This window comes from Cucurbita pepo, chromosome LG09 (assembly GCF_002806865.2).
Source record: "Cucurbita pepo subsp. pepo cultivar mu-cu-16 chromosome LG09, ASM280686v2, whole genome shotgun sequence".
NCBI lineage: Eukaryota > Viridiplantae > Streptophyta > Magnoliopsida > Cucurbitales > Cucurbitaceae > Cucurbita > Cucurbita pepo.
Window position 1 is genome coordinate 8,066,475 of NC_036646.1, and position 22,278 is coordinate 8,088,752.

The 22,278-nt window shown below is 35.2% G+C and overlaps 3 protein-coding genes and 1 pseudogene across 7 annotated transcripts; 2 read left to right on the forward strand and 2 right to left on the reverse strand.

Moving 5' to 3' along the window:
• Positions 1 to 3,437, forward strand: LOC111802601 (thioredoxin-like protein CXXS1). Of its 2 annotated transcripts, none has more exons than XM_023687031.1 (3): positions 1 to 326; positions 1,612 to 1,734; positions 3,064 to 3,437. In XM_023687031.1, the coding sequence occupies exons 1-3, from the start codon at positions 225 to 227 to the stop codon at positions 3,208 to 3,210; spliced, it is 372 nt and encodes a 123-aa protein (XP_023542799.1). In that variant the 5' UTR covers positions 1 to 224; the 3' UTR covers positions 3,211 to 3,437. The 2 variants fall into 2 exon arrangements, with proteins under 2 accessions (XP_023542799.1, XP_023542798.1); XM_023687030.1 differs by lacking the exon at positions 1 to 326 and adding an exon at positions 1,117 to 1,477.
• Positions 3,438 to 9,841: 6,404 nt separating this feature from the next.
• LOC111802149 lies at positions 9,842 to 11,540 on the reverse strand (annotated as a pseudogene).
• Positions 11,541 to 12,958: 1,418 nt separating this feature from the next.
• On the forward strand, positions 12,959 to 15,647 carry LOC111802570 (transcription factor bHLH115-like). Of its 4 annotated transcripts, none has more exons than XM_023686984.1 (5): positions 12,959 to 13,317; positions 14,509 to 14,580; positions 14,790 to 14,864; positions 14,958 to 15,120; positions 15,200 to 15,647. In XM_023686984.1, exons 1-5 carry the CDS (start codon positions 13,181 to 13,183, stop codon positions 15,452 to 15,454), a joined length of 702 nt encoding a protein of 233 aa, XP_023542752.1. In that variant the 5' UTR covers positions 12,959 to 13,180; the 3' UTR covers positions 15,455 to 15,647. The 4 variants fall into 4 exon arrangements, with proteins under 4 accessions (XP_023542752.1, XP_023542754.1, XP_023542755.1 ...); XM_023686986.1 differs by having other exon boundaries at positions 14,518 to 14,580; XM_023686987.1 differs by lacking the exon at positions 14,509 to 14,580.
• Positions 15,648 to 15,782: 135 nt separating this feature from the next.
• On the reverse strand, positions 15,783 to 18,967 carry LOC111802505 (sulfite exporter TauE/SafE family protein 5-like). The gene is made up of 4 exons (XM_023686903.1): positions 18,038 to 18,967; positions 17,060 to 17,194; positions 16,823 to 16,975; positions 15,783 to 16,274 (listed from the first exon to the last, which is right to left on the reverse strand). Exons 1-4 carry the CDS (start codon positions 18,782 to 18,784, stop codon positions 15,966 to 15,968), a joined length of 1,344 nt encoding a protein of 447 aa, XP_023542671.1. The 5' UTR covers positions 18,785 to 18,967; the 3' UTR covers positions 15,783 to 15,965.
• Positions 18,968 to 22,278: the final 3,311 nt, after the last annotated feature.

Genomic DNA, 22,278 nt, shown 5'->3' on the forward strand with positions numbered 1-22,278 from the left:
AAAACCCTATAGAAAAAGACGAACTTCCGAAACGAAATACGGCCGAAAGTTGTTGTTGAAGATATCTCTTAAGCATAGCATGTGAGAATCAAATCATATCAAGCAGTTGGATAAGAGGAAATTATGAAGTGGGGTCCGATTCATGATCTTTATCTCCTTAAAGAAATTCCCATTATCAATCGCTGAAGGAATCGGAAGGATTTTGAGTTTCTTAGAGAGAAAAAATGGAGGGGCAAGAGCAGTGGCGACAGATTAGGGTTGTGAAGATCGAATCCATGGAATCGTGGAATTCCTTTGTGACTAAAGCTGCTCAGCAAGGCTCTCTTGTATGTTCCCTTCTTCAACTTCACTTCCTTTGTCTCGATTTTTGAATGGTTTCTTAANGCAATAATACTAACGACCAGATAATTTTTTTTTAATTTTTTAAGAAAGATAACGTTATTTTTTTGGGTTTTGTTTTTTAGTTTCAGGGTATTATTGAATTTTTTTAAAAAATTTATAGATGTTTTTAAGACCAAACCCGACCGGACTTTCACCCCAGGTTTGAGCCTTTAAAGGTATAAGCAGCCACCGGTATGAGAATGATGCATAGTTATTTTCGTATCGGGGGAACCGCGGCTAATCTACCTCATGGATGGATAGATAAATGTTTGAATTTCTGCGATTATTTTTTGACAGCGGTTGGGTTTAGTGTGTAGGGAGGCACCCTGATATTGAGTTGATGATCAATCCGACGTTCAATCCTTCTAAAGATGGTGATTAAAGTTGTTAAGATCTCTTCTATGTTGCTCATGCATTGGTTTACCGAAAGAACCAATGCTATCCCATATTAAAATTTATATTGTCGAACTAAAAGATTAGAAGTTTAAATCTCTCATTTCCACGTTGAATTCGCTAATAAACCATAATTTGAAGGAAATTATCTCGATTTTTAAATCAACATATTAGACTGATATATTTAACTAAATTTCTATGAGATAGAAAAAAAAAAAAAAAAAAAAAAAAAAAAAAAAAAACCCACAAATTTTAACTAATTTCATTTTGTAAATTTATTTGGAAAATACATTATCTTCAAATAAATCATTGTAATTTAGGAAGCGACACAACAGCCGATATGCATACAATAATGGATGAAGCGGAGAGAATAATTCAAAACCCTATAGAAAAAGACGAACTTCCGAAACGAAATACGGCCGAAAGTTGTTGTTGAAGATATCTCTTAAGCATAGCATGTGAGAATCAAATCATATCAAGCAGTTGGATAAGAGGAAATTATGAAGTGGGGTCCGATTCATGATCTTTATCTCCTTAAAGAAATTCCCATTATCAATCGCTGAAGGAATCGGAAGGATTTTGAGTTTCTTAGAGAGAAAAAATGGAGGGGCAAGAGCAGTGGCGACAGATTAGGGTTGTGAAGATCGAATCCATGGAATCGTGGAATTCCTTTGTGACTAAAGCTGCTCAGCAAGGCTCTCTTGTATGTTCCCTTCTTCAACTTCACTTCCTTTGTCTCGATTTTTGAATGGTTTCTTAATGTTGAGATTTGATCTATTTTGATGGGAGATTGGTTTGTGAGTTCTTGGTTTTTGTTTATCTCTGTTGTTTTTGTAGATTGTTGTGCACTTCACTGCTTCTTGGTGCATGCCTTCTGTTGCTATGAATCCATTCTTTGAAGAACTGGCTTTTAATTACCCAGATGCTCTGTTTCTCACTGTTGATGTTGATGAGGTTAAGGTAATAAGTCTAATTCCAATGTCCAAAATCATGATAAATGTGGTAGCAGTTTTTGAAGAGTATGGTACATTTTGCTGAAGAACAGATTATGTCATTGCTTCTATCTAGGAACTTATATCAAGTTTCTTCAAGTCATTGTGTTATAAGTTCGTTGGTTTAAACTAACCATGTAGGTGTTCGTTTATCGTTGTTTTGATTCTATAATGCAAATGATTATGGTTTCAAAATGAGTAATCAGAATCACATTTGGTGTAGATTGAGGTTGGAAGTTCATTATCTTTGAAAACTTCCAACTAGCTTATAACCCACATTCAGCTTCTTTCTTCTTCATCAAAGCCATAAAAGCACTCATAAATGGCAAATATCAGATCAGTGATTCATCCTTCTTCCAACAGTCATAAACTCATGAAAGGGCAATATATTTGTGCAAAGTATGAGCAAAATTCAATACAAACTTGGGAAAGATGCCACACGTTCTGTGAGATCCCACATCGGTTGGGAGGAGAATGAAACATTCTTTATAAGGGTGTGGAAACCTCTCCCTAATAGATGTGTTTTAAAACCTTGAGGTGGCTGGACACTGGGCGGTGTGCTAGCGAGGATGTTGAGCCTTGAAGGTGGGTAGACACTAGGCGGTGTGCCAGTGAGGATGTTGAGCCCTGAAGGGTGTGGTCACCGGGCGGTGTGCCAGCAAGGATGTTGGGCCTTGAATGGGGGTGGATTGTGAGATCCCACATCGATTGAAGAGGGGAACAACATTGATTGGAGAGGCGAACGAGTGTCAGCAAGGACGCTGGGTCCCGAAGAGGGGGGTTGTGAGATCCCACATCAGTTGGGGAGGAGAATGAAGAATTCTTTATAAGAGGAGAATGAAGAATTCTTTATAAGAGTGTGGAAACCTCTCCCTAGTAGACATGTTTTAAAACCTTAAGGGGAAGCTTGGAGGGGAAAGCCCAAAGAGGACAGTATCTGCTAGCGGTGGGCTTGGGCTGTTACCTTTAGGGATGACTTTTACAGTGACTTGCTATTATCCCTCATGTTCATCTTTCTTTGACTGTCGTTCTACATGTGTGGCCAAAAAAACCCCTTCCCAACCACTTCTCCAAGCTAACTTGTTCCTAAATGCTCGAAAACCCAAAGCTCTTGTCAAGACCAGGCCATGGAACCGATGCCTCATACGGTTTCACTGTGTTGTGTCGTCTCACTAGTTGAAACCGATGCCTCATAAATGACAAATATCAGATGGAACCGTTCTTTATCGTCCCCTGATTCACATCCTGAGAGAGAGAACAAAATAACTTCTTTGTGATTTTCTTGTTTTCATGATAGGAAGTGGCTGCTAAAATGGAGATAAAGGCAATGCCAACATTCTTGCTGATGAAGAATGGTACTCAAATTGGGAAGCTCGTGGGTGCAAATCCAGAAGAGGTAAGGAAAATGATAGACGCAAATGTTGAGACCATACATGTTGCATAATCTAATGTTTATATATAATGTTGATGTATATTTGTGTTGTAACATATGCAATTCTGGCTCTTGTTTACGTGGTTTCAGCGCCTCAGATCATGTAAATTCAAGTTTTTGAACTCTTTTGAATCCTGTTTGATTGAATGTCTTTTTATGGATTATGGGTTTTGGCGTTATGGTATTTGATTCTTGTTGTCTTATTCATATATCAAATCTGGAAGAACAGAGCCATTGCTGATACCTTTCTAGCAATTTTACTGAACTCAAAATTTTCTCTCATGGAAACCTTCGTCAAAATCCAGTATGATAGAAAGAGTTAGCACAAATCTTAGAGACTGAGAAATAGGCCGAGGGGAGTGTGTACACAAGCTATGGGGCTATAGAAGTTGATAGATCCGAGTCATGATTCTTACTCACTGTGTTATGTATGTTATGTATGAACGCGAACATGTTTTGATTTGTCGTCTTGAAAACGGTGTCCCAAAGGTGAACTTATATCAAAATATATTGAAATTCATGACTTAAAAAAGTTGAAGGCAGTTGAAGTTTGAATTTTGTGTTTATGGTTTGATAAAACTACGTAAATAGTTTTTATAGTCGGCTAAAATTCTCGTAAATAGTTAGTAAATACTTTTTATGCAATTCTGGCTCTTGTTTACGTGGTAGATGTTAGGAATCACGACTCTCTACAATGGTATGATATTGTCCATTTTGAGCATAATCTCTCATGGTTTTACTTTGGACTTCCCCAAAAGGTCTCATACCAATGGAGAGAGTATTATTTGTTTATAAACTCATGATCATTCCCTAAATTAGCTGATGTGGGACTTCCATCATCCAACACCTCTCCTCGAACAGAGTACGCCTCCCCTTAATCGAGGCTAGACTCCTTTGGAGTTTAGGACATGACTCTGATACCATGTTAGGAATCACGACTCTTCACAATGGTATGATATCGTCCACTTTAAGCATAAGCTCTCATGGCGTCGCTTTGGGCTTCCCCAAAATGCCTCATAGACTTCCATCATCCGATAGTAGAGACTAAATTTTTACTTTAAAAACGTACAGGGCTCAAATGAAGGTTTATATTAAATGGGCATTGACATGCAATTATTGCACTAAAATAACATTTTCTTACGCTGCCTCAAAGAAAATGTAGACAATGACCATATGTCCACTACAAGTTTATCGTGACACAACCAAAAACTCCATATTGGGAGGATCTCTGGCACTACAATGGCCATTGGAATCTTCTCGTTTGTTTTATCATAAGCAATAATGAAGGCTGTGCTGAATGCCACTACCATGCATGCTATAGAAACGAATAGCATCAGTACCCCAATCAGTAACTTGATCGGCAACGACACTAGCATGCATGAGTTTGCCGTGTTTCTCATCCATTCCTCGACCTGTTTTCGTAGTTGTTCGTGTTCTTTTGTAAACCGCTCGCGAGGTGTTAGTTTATCAACGAGGTCTTTTGTTATCTTCACATGGGAAAGTTAAGTTTCTCTGCTCCCTTCAAGTTCACAATATGAGAGAGTAAATTTAGAGCAAAGAAGAAGGATATGAATGATGTTATACCTTGAACCACAAAAGCTCACGATGCATTTGTAAAGCTGCCTCTAACACTCCGTTCAAGTAATTTGGAGCAGCTAGTAATCCAGCTGCGTATAGCTAAGTTGTAGTTTTTTTCTTCACCGTAATAACGGAATAAACAACACGTCATTAACACACCTAACCACTCCAAATATTTATTCATTTTAACAACACGTCATTCACTTTCTATTTCTATTTTTTATTTTTACTTTTAACAATAAGATCCATCACATTAATATAACTCAAGTCCGTGTAGTTTACCTACCTTGTCATTTAATTATTTTATTTATAAAACAAATATAAGATATATAAATTTATATTTCAAACTTTAAGATAAGAAATATATATCAATTATGATGGTTCTCGTGTTGATAAAGATACGAATATAAAAGTGAGTGAAAGCAATTCTCAAACAACAATGGTAACATCCACAAATTAAATAGCTCCAAAAAAAATTGTTTTCAACAAAAAAATAGCTCAATGAAAGACACGAGGTAAGAAAAGGCCTGCCTGATATCACAACGAAAATAACTATCAAAAGTATATGTTCGTACTAACATACTGGAAAAGTATTCTGAAGCACATGACATGGTTAAAATCGTAGCATACAATAAGAATCATTTTATTTGTTCTTCCATTCATGTCATAGTATACATATGAGTCATGTATGCATAATATTTATCGTAGTTTTCAACTTACGTAATCATATAATCTATAACAAGACCTCACACAACATGGCATAACATTATATATATATATATATATATATATATATATATATATATATAACATTATATATCATTGCATAATTACTCAATTTGAATTATAGCGGTGGGTAGGTTTGCGATTCAACCTAACATGTACCAGTTTTTGGATAAATTTGCATGAAAATAATAAGTAATAAAAAGCTTTTAAAATAAAGTGTACAAAAAAAGTGGTTGAATTCAAAGAGTTCAAATGTCATTATTCAAATATAATTATGTTTTTTACAACATATTTTAAAAAATCTCAAAGAAAATAACTTTGAAGTATTTATTTATTTTTGGATAATTCATAAATTTCTTTCAAAATATAGTTTATCATTAACAACCGATCTATTTAAACGCAATTTATTTATTGACATTCTTCAAAAATATTTTTAAGAATTACTTGTCTATTTGTAAATCAGCTCTAATGACGTTAAACTGATTTTCGTAGACAGATTGAGTATTCATATCAGTATGAGTTGGAGATCTTGAGCCATCTTCGTAGTGGGTTGATGTTCTTTTTTTTTTTTATAGTAAAATTAAAGGTTGAATTTTGATAGATAGTTTTAGGATTATCTTTGGAATAGTCCAATTTTCGGGTTGGTCTTCAATTCTCGCAATCTGATATTCGTAATTGAGAGTATGTGAGATGTGAGGTTTCCTCCCTCTTTTGTGTTTGTGTTTTTATAGACTTGGGATTTCAAACTAGATTTCAAAAACATAAATGGAAGGGATAAAGATTAAATGTAGCAGATAAGTGGGATTTGCTTTACTAAAAATAAGAAAAGTTAATAATTCACAAGTCTCCTTCGTGTGATTGTCAATCTTCTTTGTCTTTAATAAAGATGTAAGATGGTTGATAATATCTTCTTTAGAATCTTTCGTATGACTAAGCACTCAAACTTGTCAACGGACTTACTATACTTCCTCCGTCTTACCACTTGGAACACAAGGGCTATTCGCTCTGCTATCACATACTCCAAATTCCTCTGAATTTCTCTTATCTTCTCACTAGCACAAATTACGTGTAATTTCTTCCTAGAAAGTATTTTATATTAGATTTTTACAACAATAAGAAAATTAGGATAATAGATAATTTACTGGTAAAATAAAGAAAATTAAAAAAAGAAAGAAGAGAACGACGAGTTTTGAAATAATTTACTGGTAAAATCAGCTTATGAAGTTGTCTAGGTAGCCTCCACTTTGAGTTGAGAAACTCACTGAGTTTTGAAATAAACTCAGTGATTTTACCCGTAAAAATAGGATAATAGATTCTTGTATCAGGATAGAAAATATATCTTTGGCAGATCCAAAATATTCCACCATTTCATAACCAAAATGGATAATTGATTTTATAAGCATTACCATACAATTGACTGAGTAGTTTTGATACCAAATGACATTGATGATAATCTCTAGAAGAGAATGAATGAAGAACAACGAGTTTTGAAAAAGTCTTCTCCCTTATGGATATTCCAATAAGTCGGATGCATGACTTTGAATATTTTTAGTTTTGAATACTCGATTTTTGAAGGATTATCGCAGCACGGAATACGAGTAATTTCAACAAATTTTGTATCAACCAAGATGAATTCATAGAATCTTCTGGTCTTACTTTCGGGATATAGAAGAATCCCGATTGATATGCTTTTTTGACGATCTCACTGATTTTTGGATCGTCATACTTAGGTTTTATCAGAGCTTACGGTAAAGATACAAATTTTTGGAAGTAGGTTCTGATTTCAGGAATTGGAGAAAATCAAACGGGAACCACTGCGTCCAAGTAGGTTAAGGGGACAGAAGGTCCCTTTGAAGCGAGAGAGACAGTAGATCTTGATGGAGTAACGACCGATGACCGTGTTGAAGATGCAGAATGCCTCGATGGAGTGATAACCTCCGGTTGATTTTGAGCATCAAGTTTTGCTTTAAATCTAGTCACCAGCGTAAAACCGTATCCATAGCATAACTGTTGCAGTCTAAGTAGGGGAGTTTGAAGTGAAAAAAAATGTCATAACTTTCTATTCGTTAATTTATTTACTTACTGTTATCTATTATCTATTATCGTATTTTACTTATCTTATCTTTTCTTTCCTGACAATATTTTTTCCAGTTTATCTCATCTTTTCCACTCCATAATTTACATTACTTATGATCGAAGGGATTAATAAAAATGAGAAAGTTTAAAAGTATTTTTGAAACTATTTTTTAAACGAAATACTTAATTAAGAGTATTTTTTTTTTCATTTTTTTAGTATAAAAATGGAAAGCCACGGTTAGAAAACAATATATATACTACTGATCAATCTTAGCTTTCAAAATTATTCCAATATTCATTGTAATCCATGTAGGAACGTTTTACCTTTACATAAAAAATAAAGGTAGTATGTGGTTCGAGTATCTTAAGAAACACTCAAAAGTAGTCCAACTGTTGGGGTTAAGTAATGCAAACACACATATACATGATCGAACCAATCTTTTAAAACAAATAGTATGACCTTGAGCTCTTTCCAATCTCGGTAGGGTTGGGATGTGTGATACTACCCCACACACGACCCACGCATTCGCACATGGATCCACCAGGCGGGCTCATATAAGTATATCTTGGGTCTAACTTCTTCGAACTAAATACGCTGACGCATCACCAGATACCATGAAGAGAAAGACTCATATGATATCATGACGAAAATAACTATCGAAGGTACATATTCATACTAACATAACATAATAGGAAAATATCCCGATGCACATGACATGTTTAAAATCGTAGCATACAATAAGAATCATTTCGTTCGTTCTTTCATTCATATCAATGTACACATATAAGTCATGTATGCATAAATAATATAATCTATAACAAGACTTCACACGACATGACATTGCATACGTAACATTTATATCATTGTATAATTACTCAAAATTTTGAATTATAGGTTTAGGTAGATTTATTATTCAACCTAACATGTACTATGTTTGGATATATTTGCACAAAAATAATAAGTATTTATTATTATTATTGTTATTATTGTTACTATTGGGTTCGTGTTGAGCAATCAATTAAGATTTATTATTCAACCTAAATTTAAGGTCGTCACATATGAAGACTGCAAGGCACGTCGTTTACTAGCTCTCCAATGCTGAATTCAATTCAAATCAATACTTTGGTATCAGAGTCAATAACCTTTTTTTGCACTTAATTAATTATTAGAGATAGAGATTTATCATTTTTAGTGTAACTTTTCTTTTAGAAGTCATTTACTCTAATTACTCAACCAAAACCATAAAAGGTTAGATTGGATTGAATTAGATTAGATTTTTTTATAGTTTGGGTTGGGTTGAATTTTGGAAAACTGAAACTTGGGTCAATTCGCGGGTTGACAACTTTTTAGTTAGGTCAAATGGACAAACTCAAAACTAGAATAATCTATAAATTAAATTTCTTAAACTAAAGATGACATCGTGAAGCATCGATTGGACACGATAGTTTTTATTAGCACGATGGTAGTTATGCCTTAGAAAGGGTTATAGTGTCTCCATAAATGCTAAAATCACCAGTAAGCTCCGATTGAGCCGTTCCAAATTGATATAGAAACATGTGAATCGTATCGTTAAGATAGAGTATAGACAAGGTTAAATTTTAAGAATTAAGCTAGATCAGTAGAGTTAAGTGTATGTTCAAATAATGCTTAATATTACATAAGTCAAGTTGAATTGAGGAAGAACCTCGCCTAACATTTGACAAAGCCCAAACAAAATTATACACTAAAATAACCTTTTCTTACGGTACCCGAAAGAGAATATAGACCGATAAGTTGATTGCAGTATGTCCCCTACAAGTTTAGAGTGACACACCCAAAAACACCCAAGTGGAAGGATCGCTGCTGCTCCAATGGCCAGTGGAATCTTGGTCTTTGTTTTATCATATGCAATAAAGAAGGCTGCACCGAAAGCCACCACCATGCATGCAATAGAAACGAATAGCGTCAATAGCCCAAACAATAGCTTGCTCGGCAACGACACTAAGAAATCTTCTTCTGCATACCGCGACGTCAAGATTGATAGGAACGTGAGTATAGAAGTTGTAGACAACAAAAGAGCTGCAACATCGGATATTACAAATACTGTAAACATTGTATTCTGCCAAAATATAGGAATCCCTTCCTTGTCATCGTTGCCTCCCAGAACTGTGAACGCTGCTGTGAAAACTACCGTCGCAATTAGCGTCGCCACTAGCATGCATGAGTTCGCCGTAGTTTTCATCCATTCCTCGCCTTGTTTTCGTAGTTGTTCGTGTTCTTTTGTAAAGAGCTCGCGAGGTGTTAGTTTATCAACTCGGTCTTTTGTTATTGTCACCTCGAAAAGTTCTAGATTCGGATCACATTTCATTTGAAGATGAGATGATAGTACGAGTTTCTCTACTTCCTTCAAATTCACAACAGTTTGTTAGGATCACATAACAACACACACTTGTCCTCAATCTAGACGAATACAAAGAACAAACAGAGAAAAACAAGAAGAAATATTAACTAAGGATTTATATTGATGGCTTCATATATGTATACCAATAGAGAGAATACAGAACGAAGAAAATAGCATTTAATGTTTATACAACACATTCTCTAAATTAGCAGGTGTTAGATAAAATCTCCTCGAACGAAGTACTATGTCTCCCCCTTAATCAAGACTCAACTCTTTTTTCTTTTCTTCCTTACCTACTAGGCTCGAACTATTGATGGGAGGCTTTGGAAGCCTTATTCAATCCATCATCCAACCCAACACTCTAAGAGGCCGTTCGGTCTATCTTCTTTACCTACTTTGTTCGAAAACTTCAAAAGAAAAAGAAGTGAAGCCTAGATTAAGGGAAGATGTTGGATGACAGTCGTACGTTAACTAATTTAGGGAATGATCCTGAGTTTATAATGGATGAATATTATCACCATTAATAATGAGGCCTTTTGGGGAAGTCCAAACCAAATTCACAAGAGCTTATACTCAAAATGGACAACATCATACCATATTAAAAAGAAAGCAAAGTTGATGTATTACGAGAGTTTATGGATGTTTTCCAAAAGCTAAGCTCCGTGTTGCTACCAATCATCGATGGTTTTCTAGCAAGCACGTGTAACGCTATGTCGCCATTTTGGAGTCGCTCCCTTGCTAATTCAGGTTTCTTTTTCAGAATCTCCAATGCCATATCTAGAAGAAAGAAAGGGTAAAAAGTATATTAAGTGAGTGAGTTAGTAATGAAGAAAATATGATATGTATAAGGATGTCAAGAAAAACCGTAATAGTCAGAGGAAATGGTAGCAATCAGAAGCTTAATCTGCTCAGAAGGAAGCAGAGCTTCAAAATTAGTGTTGGAGAAAAGGAAAGAAGCCATGTCTTTGCGTTCGTAAGCTACCGCCATTAAAACAGGGGTTGGTATATAAAGATCATGAAGATCTGGAAGATGGGAATTCTTGTCAACCATTACTTTAGCCATTCTCACAACTCCTGATGCAGCTGCAAAAGCAAGGGCAGTGTATCCCTCTCCACTTGTAGCAGCTAAAGCAGAGGAAGAGGTAAGATCGACCAAATTTTCAACAAAATTAATATGAATTTGGCTGATGAATCTATGTCAAATATGGATTTGGCTGTCTTCCAATCACCCTTTAAAGCTGCTTGATATAGCCTAACTTTTAGTGGAATGCATACTCTGTTCCTGTTTACTGGACATATACAAACAAACAAACAAACAAACAATCCATAATGACTCTGCAAAAAAACTGTTCTTTTTATGTAATTTCATGTCATTTAAAGGTGGATGAAGATACCCTCGCAAAGAATGAAAGCCTCCCTTTCCACCCTGGGATTTGGAATAGCATCAGGTTCTTCACCCTCATGTTGGGCTTCATCGGCCGCTGCCGCATCAGAGTTTGGATGCCATTCATCGTCATTCACATCATTATCATAATGAGGTGATGGAGTTGTTGGTTGTTCTTCATCACTACAATTTGCCATACCTTCAAACAGGATTGGGAACTGCCAATCACCTCTTCCAAACACCTTTTAAATACCAAATTTTATGTAAAAATCGAGTCTTTTCCTTTTTTTTTTCTTAGTAAGTTGCACGTTACTTGTTGGGTTGGGTCAATTCTATTTATTCACTCAATTCACTCAGTTGGATGGAAGTCTACATCCGCTATTTTAGAGAATGATCATGAGTTTATAATCAAGAAAGCTTATGCTCAAAATAAACAATATCATATTAATGTGGAGAGTCGTGTTCATCTAACACACTCAACCACTCCAAATCTTTATTCATTTTTATAACATTTGATTTAAAATTTTCGACCAAACTTTCTATTTTTATTTTTTATTTTTTATTTTTACTTTTAACAATAACATCCCATCACGATATAACTCAACTCCTTATAGTATACCTACCTCAATTTATTGTCATTTTATTGTCATTGTACTATGATAATTTAATTATTTTATTTATAAAACAAATATAAGAAATATATGTCAATTATGACAATTTCTAGTGTTGATAAATATACAAACATAAAAGATGAGTGAAAGCAATTCTCAAACAGCAATCGTAACATCTACAAATTAAATAGCTCCAAAAGAAAATTGTTACGAACAAAAATAGCTCAACGAAAGATACCATGGAGGGAAAGGTCTGCATGATATCACAACAAAACTATCAAAGATACATGTACGTACTAACATAATGGGAAAGTATCTCAATGCACATGACATGTTTAAAATCGTAGCGTACAATAAGAATCATTTCGTTATTTCTTTCATTTGTGTCATAGAACCCATATGAATCATGTATGCATAATACTTGTTATAAGACTTTACACGACATGACATAATATTGCATACGTAACATTATATATCGTTGCATATTTATAGCTTCGTACTAGTTTTTGAATAAATTTGCATAAAAATAATAAGTAATAAAAAGCTTTTAAAATAAGGATGAAATGTCAGTATTTATTATTATCATAAGTAAAAATTTGAATGGAATTGAAAACTTAGGTGGGAAGAGAACCATTTGTTAGGTGCAATTGAATTTTTTTGTCGGTACTTCTGAAGCTAAAAGCTAAAAGTAATTACGTAACAACGACTTTGATAACATATAATTCCGGAGATGACAGCTAGTCATATTCCCTTTTTGACACAACATGAAATATTGGCTTATTTGATGAAATCTTGTAAAAGAGGTTTAGAATGGATATACGGCCACAGACAACACGTCTTGAATGAGTATTACCTAAGATCTCACATGCACTCATGAATGAGTATCGAACATGCCACATGGGGGTTAACAAACTTCAAATTCGTTCCGACGGTTCAAAACCCAAATTGGGAAAGCGAACAGGAGACTGTGGGCCTTAACATTGCAAATCGCATTCGCAGTTTCCACTTTTGCTTGTGGTGTTAGCATCGGTGGAACAGTTGCGGTATGCGATTCTTCTCCGATTTTCCCTTTCGTTTTATCTCTCATATTCCCTTTTCCATTTCTTCAAATTTCCCATCGTTTCCTTCCCAATGTATATATTCTACCATTCGCCATGGAATTCGGCTGTATCTCGTGTTCTGTACTCAGAAATTCAGGGATTTTGAGTTCCGGCAATTGATCGCTGATGAAGTCGCCTGAAATTACCGACTGGGTATTTGATTACGCTCTGATCGAGGACTTTCCGGTCCCCGGCGGTGACCTACCTTCACTGGATCTTCCTGTTTTCACTTTGTCCTCTCGCGATTTCACTGCCTCCTTCAGGTTCTAATAGCTCATGAATCTCTTTTGAGTTTCGTTTTTTGATATTGTTCCTGGGATTTGTATGTTGTTTGAAATGAATTGGTTGAGTTGTGGATTATCATCTGGGTTTGCTTGTGGATGTAGATTACATGATTCAACATAGGACTATGAAGTTATTTCATTAAGCAAAATTTGATTCACTAACGTCTTACATTGGCAAGGAGTTGTACCAGATTATGATGCCTACTCCAATTTAGCCTTCGTTCTTATAGATTTTTAACATGGTATCAAAGTAAAAAGCCTTGAATTCAAACTCTTTTTTTAATGTTTTTTCCTTCTCTGTTTTAGATTAGTAGTTCATGATATTAGAGGTAGGTTTCAAGTTCTAAATTTTACCGTGATCCATGTGTTAGTGAAATTGTCCAAGCCCACTGCCAGTAGATATTGTCTTCTTTGGCTTTTTCTTTTCGGGCTTCCCCTCAAGATTCTCCTTAAGATTCTGCTAGGGAGAGGTTTTGTCCTCTTTGGCTTTTTCCTTTCGGGCTTCCCCTCAAAGTTTTAAAATGCCTCTGATAGGGAGAGGTTTCCACACCCGTAATGTTTCGTTCCCCTCTCCAACCGACATGAGATCTCACAATCCACCTCTCTTGGGGCCAGCGTCCTCGTTGGAACACCACCCGGTGTTTGATTCTGATACCATTTGTAACCGTCTAAGACCACTGCTAGCAGATATGGTCCTCTTTGAGCTTTCTCTTTTGGACTTCCCCTCAAGATTTTAAAACGCGTCTGCTAGGGAGAGGTTTCCACACCCTTATAAGGAATGTTTCGTTCCCCTCTCCAACCGACGTGGGATCTCACAATCCACACCTCTTGGGGGCCTAGTGTCCTTGCTGGCACACCGCCCCGTGTATGGCTCTGATACCATTTCTAAGAATCTAAGCCCACCGCTAGCATATATTGTCTTCTTTAGGCTTTCCCTTAAGGGCTTCTTCTCAAGGTTTTTAAAACGTGTTTGCTAGGGAGAGGTTTCCACCCCCTTATAAGGAATGTTTCGTTCTCATCTCCAACTGATGTGGGATCTCACAATTAGACTCAATTCAAACATTAGAGCCTTTTCATGAGAGCGTACTCCAATGCTTATATGTTTTATTTTCTTTATATGACAGCTGAGATGCCATTTTTTTATTAAAGATCTCATCGTACCGTTGTTAGTGTTTTAAGGGAAGACTTTGATGAGGCACATGGAAAGCTAAACGATATAAAAGAATCTGGGTCTAGGAAAAGGTGAGCAATTATTAGTTCCCAAGTTGAGTATCTGCACTGTGAGGAGGATTAGCATATCATTGTTTATGTTCTAATGCTGTGGCTATCAATTTGAGCATATTGGATATGCCCTTACAATATCATTGGTTATGTTCTAATGCTGTGGCTATCAACTTTAGCATATTGGATATGCCCTTACAATAGCATGGTAGTGATCTTACTGTTGACAGGATGAGCTCTGGATCAGGTGCATCTTTGTCCAAAGCACATAAAGAGAAAGTGCGGAGAAATAGACTAAATGACAGGCATCTCGATTCGTTACATTCATCTTTTTCGCCATTCCCGTCTCTGTCCGCTCCTCCCCCGCCTCATATTTTGTGTTTGCTTGCTGATTAAAGGTTTCTGGAGTTGAATTCCATCCTCAATCATGGAACGTCTCCCAAAATTGACAAGTCTGTTATTTTGGGTGATGCAGTTCGAATGATCTTGCAGCTAAGAGATGAAGCTCAGAAGCTGAAGGAGTCCAATGAGAATTTTCTGGAGAAGATCAATGAAATGAAGGTAGATTATGTGGTTTTGTACTCGTCGATGTTTGGTTTGATCTTCCATGGATGTTTGATTCTATTTCTTCTTTGTTCAGGCTGAAAAGAATGAACTACGAGACGAGAAACAGAGGCTAAAAGAAGCAAAAGACAACCTTAAACAGAAAATGAAAACCTTCATTACTCAACCAAGTTTCCTGCCTCACCCTTCTGCATTTTCTGCTCCAAATCATGTTGTTGGGGCGAAGTTCGTACCTGTGATTGGATATCCAGGAGTATCCATGTGGAAGCTTATGCCTCAGGGCGCTATCGATACGTCGCAAGACCACGTTCTCCGACCACCAGTCGCCTGACTTGGTAGAGTTCTTCCATTTTCACTGGCTTTGCTTTTGCATGCGAGGATTCCTATGTTGGTTTTTCTGTAGGGCTGACATGGTTCTGTTGTCTGTTAGATTTTCAAGATTGAATTGGCTTGAATATCTGTTTTGTTAAAGAAATTCCGCTGATCAAAATCAATATAGTCTACTCCATAAGTTCTTAGCCTTACTCTTCTTCAGCAGAAGACGTGTTTGCTCCGAGAGAAACAATCAGTCTTTAGAAGATTATAGAGTTTAAACTAATAGAACTATGCTCGGGTTGACTGATTTTTCTTTCGATATCCATTGTTCGGCATAGGACTTCAACAATCCTCAACACTCGACACTATCGAGGATGAGGAGGAGAATCTTCTCGTTAAAAAAAATGAGATTTTGAATGATCTTGAATCAGTTGAACGATATTCAAGTTTGAGTTTACGAAATTTTGAATAATTCTCTCGAACCAATTAAAACTGAGAAGAAACAGCATCATTAAAAAAGAAGTGTTTTAACAAGGTGATCTAAATCCCATGTTGTTTCCAGCAGTGTAGTCTCTCAAAACATTAAGCCCACCAAATGTGGTCATAGTGACAGTACTTAAAGCCATCACTGTACTAACTGAGAAGATGATGAGAGACGCCCTTCCATACTCACGAATCGCCTTCTGAACCACTACCAATCCGATCACGGAGGCGATGAAGCAGACGATCGCGTAAATGACTGCAATTTCAGTATGCTCCATTCCCAGCAGCAAATACTGGCAAGCTGACATTGTAGCCGAGAAGAACACCATGAACGAGCAAGTTGCAGCTGTTACCTGCATTAGATTTTGGAGATACGAACATAATGAGCGGATGACGAGTTAAATTACAAAATCAGTCCTACACTTTGAAAGTGGTGTACAAGTCTATAATCTTTCAATATTGTGTTTAACAAGTCTAAGCTCACCGCTAGTAGATATTGTCCGCTTCGGCCTGTTACGTATCGTCGTCAGCTTCACGGTTTTAAAACGCGTATACTAGGGAGAGGTTTCCACACCCTTATAAAAAATGCTTCGTTCCCCTCTCCAACCGATATGAGATCTAACAATCCATCCCCCTTGGAGGCTCAGCGTCCTCAGTGGCACACCGTTTGGTGTCTAGCTCTGATACCATTTATAATAGCCTCAAGCCCACCACTAGCATCTGTTTTGACCGGTTACGTATCGCCGTCAGCCTCACGGTTTTAAAACGCGTCTACTAGGGAGAGGTTTCCACACTCTTATAAGGAATGTTTCGTTCCCCTCTCCAACCGACGTGGGATCTTGAGAACTAACGTTAAAATTGAAACAAAGGAGCGATGAGTTCAAGAGACGAAAGGACTTGCCTCAGGAGCTATTCCAAATTGAAGAAGGAAAGGACTTATAAGCATGCCACCGCCAATTCCAAACATGCCGCCCAAAATCCCAGCTAAGAGTGCCATTACAGGGAAGATCAGTTTCTTGGATGGTTCAACTGCAGGCCCTGCTTCTTCCAACTCCTTTACAAGGAACAACAGTCAAGATTGCTTTATGAAAAGATATCAGAAACAAAAGCAAATATGTTCTAGTTTCATTCTTTGCACCTTCTGGGGGGAATCTTCAGGTTGAGGAGCCTTCTGTTTGTACAGAATCCAGAGAGTGAAAGCTATGGCTACCGGAATTTGGAGCGAAGAGATAATCCAGTAACCCGTTCCGCACGTTTCGATCGGTATAAGACCCTGCACAAACAAGGAGCAGTCACATACCCACTTCTGTTTTCTTTTCATTTGCAATGATGCAAAATAAACTTAGCAAGAACAAAGAAAAAGTCATTCAGTGTTGAATTCGTCCTAAATGAAAAGCGTCAAATTTGATTGCATAGATTTAGTATTGCTATCGTGGCCCGCACCAAAACAGTGCTATACTCCTAGATGTCCAGTCAACGCACACAAAAAGCTACCAAAGGGAGAGTACATGGGACCAAGGGGTGGCATACTATGTCCAAGCCAGAAAGTAAGGAAGTTGCACTATCAGCTTTAGACTAAACTGTCCCAATAAAAAACACAGCCAAAACTTTGACATGAATGAACAAGTTATCGTCTCCATAATTGAGTCTAAACAACAATCTACCCCGTTCGAGGCCTAGTGTCCTTGTTGGCACTCGAGGTTTCCACACCCTTAAAAGATGTGTGATCTCACAATCCACCCCCTACGAGGCCTATCCTTGCTGGCACTTGAGGTTTCCACGTCCTTATAAAGATGTGTGATCTCACAATCCACCCCCTTCAGAGCCTGGCATCCTCGCTGGCACTCGAGGTTTCCACAACCTTATAAAGATGTGTGATCTCACACCCTACCCCTTCGGGGCCAGCGTCCTCGTTGGCACTCGAGATTTACACACCCTTATAAGTGAGAAATCACCGTTAGTGATCATTTTCTGTAATTTTCACAGCACGCAAGAACAAATCAAGATCAGTTCTATATACTTTTTAAGCAACTCAAGTTCTCTGAAACATAATTTTTCCCCAACAATGAACAATCATACTCTAAGTAGACACAGAATCAAATAAGAAAATCCATACCTGTCCATCGCGGTTGCCACGAAGAAGATAGATAAGATAGAAAGAAGACCAAACAAGAATCAAAGCCCCCAACTTCATTAAAGGGAGTCTGAATCTGCAATTTTCTTGTGTCTTCAACAAAGGCTCTTCAAGAAATTTGCCTTCATTTTCATTCCCTAACCCATCTTCCAATTTACACCCATTATTCCTCAGCACCTCTGTCTCCATTCTCCAATACACCATCCCACTTACACAAGTTTTAAAGGTCGACCAAACAAGAAAAATGGCAAATAGAACAGTAGTAACCCATTCAGGAAACGCAAGGTTACATATAACCCCAACACTAACTCCTAACAACATGCAAGGTTCAGTCAAAAGCGCAATATCAAAATCAATCAAACACTTCCCCCCTGATTTGGAGCAGAAATTGTTCAAAACATTCGCAATCGACCCACCAGTGACCATAAAAGCCGAGAAACTCGAGGCTGTTTTTAGGTCAAAACCAGCCACAATGGTTAAAATCGGAATATAAAGCCCGCCGCCGCCAATCCCACCAGCGCTGGATATAGAAGCGGCTACGAAACAGAGCACACCAGCAACTGTAATGGGAGTCGTACTCGGGAGATGGGTCGTCAGCCATTGTTGGGTTTGGTGGAGAAATTGATGAATCGGAGTGAAATCATTGATGGGTTTGATTTGTTTGGCATAAGAAACATCAATGGCGAGCGATAGGACGAAAAGGGCTAAGGGAAGCAGGGAAATCTTCATTTTCTTGGACTGTGTTCAACTATGAGAAGAAGCAGAAGCGATTATTAAGGGTATATAAGAACAAGAGAGGTCGCAGTTGGTGATTGAATAGAATACAAGGAGGGAGAACGATGATCGAAGCAAGCATTCGAAGTGGCATTCGGGATTGTATGCTTAATCTTCTTCTCCGTAGCGATTTTAGGCGTTCTTAATCTTTTCAAATGACGGCTTTCGTTTAGTCCTACAAAATTGACCGAAATTGACACGTCAGATGGGCTTCAAAATATTTGTATTTATAATATACTAATTACAATAAAATTTGCTAAATTAATAAAAATATAATAATAAGTTTGATAATAATTTTAATTTTTCAAAAATTTTAAAAAATATCTTTAATAAAAAAAAACTTTAAAAATAAGTTAATTTTAAATGGAAATAAGTTTCATTTTTTAAAAAATTAAGAAATATACTTCATCAGTATTCGTATTTAAAAAATACTCATGTTTTTTCAAAATTAACGTTAAAAAATTTAAAAATAATCTATGAATTGCCGATATGATTTTTATCCATATACTGTATTTTTTTAAAACATAATACATATTTGATTTTTTTAGTTGAAAGATATTAATTAATTAAACATTTTAAAGTTTTAGGGAATTTTTGAAATAAAGTAAATTTATAATTTAATTATTGTCCGTTTTTGATCCCGCTCAAAGTCTATCGCTAACAAATATTGTGTCATGTCTGCTTTGACTCGTTATGTATCACCATTAAATTTAATATTTTAGAACGTGTATATTAAAAGGAAGTTTTCACATCTTTACAAAAAAAAATGTTTCGTTCTCAAAGAATTATGGTTAAAATAAAAGAAAATTACTTAACATAGAGTTTGTCCAGCCTGGACATTTCTTTCCAGCTCAGCCTACTACAGTTTTTTGTTGGGATTGCGATATATTTATTTAATATTTAATTTACCTTTTTGTATGTAATTTATAGTATATTCTATTCATTATTAATATATTCTTTCTTTATGTTTTATTGTTCCATCATTCTTTACACATAAAACTTCCTCTTTTATCGGTGTCCCTTTTTGTCTTTTCCTCTTACTTTATTAATAAATAAATAAATAAATATATATATATATATATATATATATATCAATTCACTCTTACTTCATAAATTGGCTACCTTTTTAATTTAATAATGGATATTTAAATATTTGATCTTTTCAACAAATCTATAATATCTCAATTATTACGGTTGTACTTTTTCAACTGCGTGACGTTGTGATTTTGACATGTTCACGACTAACTTTAAGGAGAATTCAAGCTCCAATCATATTTTTTTCTCCCAGCTTTATGGCTTTGTCAGACCATCGAACATCACTTGTGCGAAATTCAAATTTGTTTGACCACATACGTTGTTCGAGCATGCGTGTTCAATCATTGCGATACAACAACGTCGCATCTTATTGTCATCTTGGTTCCCAACAACATGACCCATGCATCGTGATGTCATTCCATGTCTGGAAATATCTCGATAAGTTGATTGACACATGGATGTGTCTGAACAAGCGATTGTATTGTGTTAGCAATAAAATTTCTATATTTACTCTCGAAAAATATTGAAATTATTATTTTATTTTAATTTATCTACTTTCATATATATATATATATATATATACATACGACTATTTTTTAAATAAATTACTAGCTATTTTTATTTTTTTTTTGAAATTGAAAGATATTTTTATTAATTTAATCTAAATTTTTTTAACTTATTAAAAAAGATATTTGTTGAAAATCTTAAAAAGGGACAAATAAAAAAAAATATTTTAATAAATAAATAAATAAATAAACAAAACAATAATACATGTTGAGATGCAAGTGGGAGGGTGAGAAGGAGAGATGAGACATATTGTGCTTTTAAAATTTATTTATTTTCACTTTAATGCTTTTTCATAAGGATAAAAATAAATTTGAATATGTCATTCAACATTATAAATAATCAAAAAAAGAAGATATGATTTTGATATTTATAATTATTATTATGAAAAAAAAACCACTTTATATTATTATATTTTGAAGTTTATCCATGAAGCTTTAAATGAATAATCGTATTTATTTAAAAATTAATTATATGAAAAGTAGAAAAAAAAAATCCCTAACTATGTTTTTTTTTCTCTATTATTATTATAATTATTATTTTATCTTATATGATCAGATGTAGATAATATTCTAAACGGATGCCACATGTAACTTGTTGTTTTCCTTTGTTTTTATGTCTTGTTTTTCAACCGTCTTCCTTGATCGGAATCAAATAATTGAAAATTTATCATTTAAATAAATTTGATTGGTTCTTCTCCTAATAAATTAGGTCGAATTTATTGTTAATTTTTAAAAATATATATTTTTATTCGTAATATAATTTATTTATTTATTTATTCTCTTTTTAACACTTAAAATTATATTTTAACTATTTAGAGTATAATTTTTCAAAATATATTGGAGTAAATCTTAATTAAATATTTAAAATAAATAAATAAAATTTTTTTTCAAGCTAAGAGTTTACTTTTAGTGCAAACAAAAATTAATTCGAATTAATCCCATCCAAAAAAATTTAAAACATAAATAATTGAGTTAAGTCTAAAATTCGTGATCCAACTCAGCCCACGAACCTCCTTAACTTTTTTAATTGGAAAAGGTTAGATCAATTTCTTAAAAAGTTCTATAACTTATTCCTAGTTTGAATTAGTCAAGATATTCGTAATCAGTTAATATTTGAATAATATACTAGTTATGAAATATATCATATATAGTGTAATTAGTTAATATTTTTCCCATTATGATTTGGTCAGTCGTATATTTTATTTTATTTAAATCGATTTAGTTAATTTATATTTTTTTTCTTATTTGTGGGTATTAGTTGATAGCTTGTATCATATTTAAATGGTTGTGAATATGAATGAAATTGAATCTCCCATCCCAATACTATTTTTCATTTTTTAACTCTCTGGTGAGGATTATTGGGAGTGAGTCCCACATTGATTAATTTAGTGGAAGATCATGCGTTTATAAGTGAAGAATACTATTTCAATGGGTGTGAGATTTTTTGGGAAAGCCTAAAGCAAAGTACATGACAGCTTGATCAAGACTTTGGTGATCTTACTATAAGTCAAGCTACATACTCAACAATACAAGATCACAAGATCTATTTGTACCTTCTACTCATCGGTTGTGAGATCCCATACCGATTGGAAAGATGAATGACTATCAACAAAGATGCTACACCTCGGTTGGAGAGGAAAACAAAACAAACATTCTTATTGCTCTCTATAACATATGCGTTTTAATGGGAAATCTTGAAGGAAATCTCGAAAGGGAAAATCTAAAAAAAAAAAAAGATGAAAGGGAAAATCTAAAAAAAAAAAAGATCAGACAATAGGGTTAATGGGAAATCTTGAAGGAAATCTCGAAAGGAAAAATCTAAAAAAAGATCAGACAATAGGGTTAATG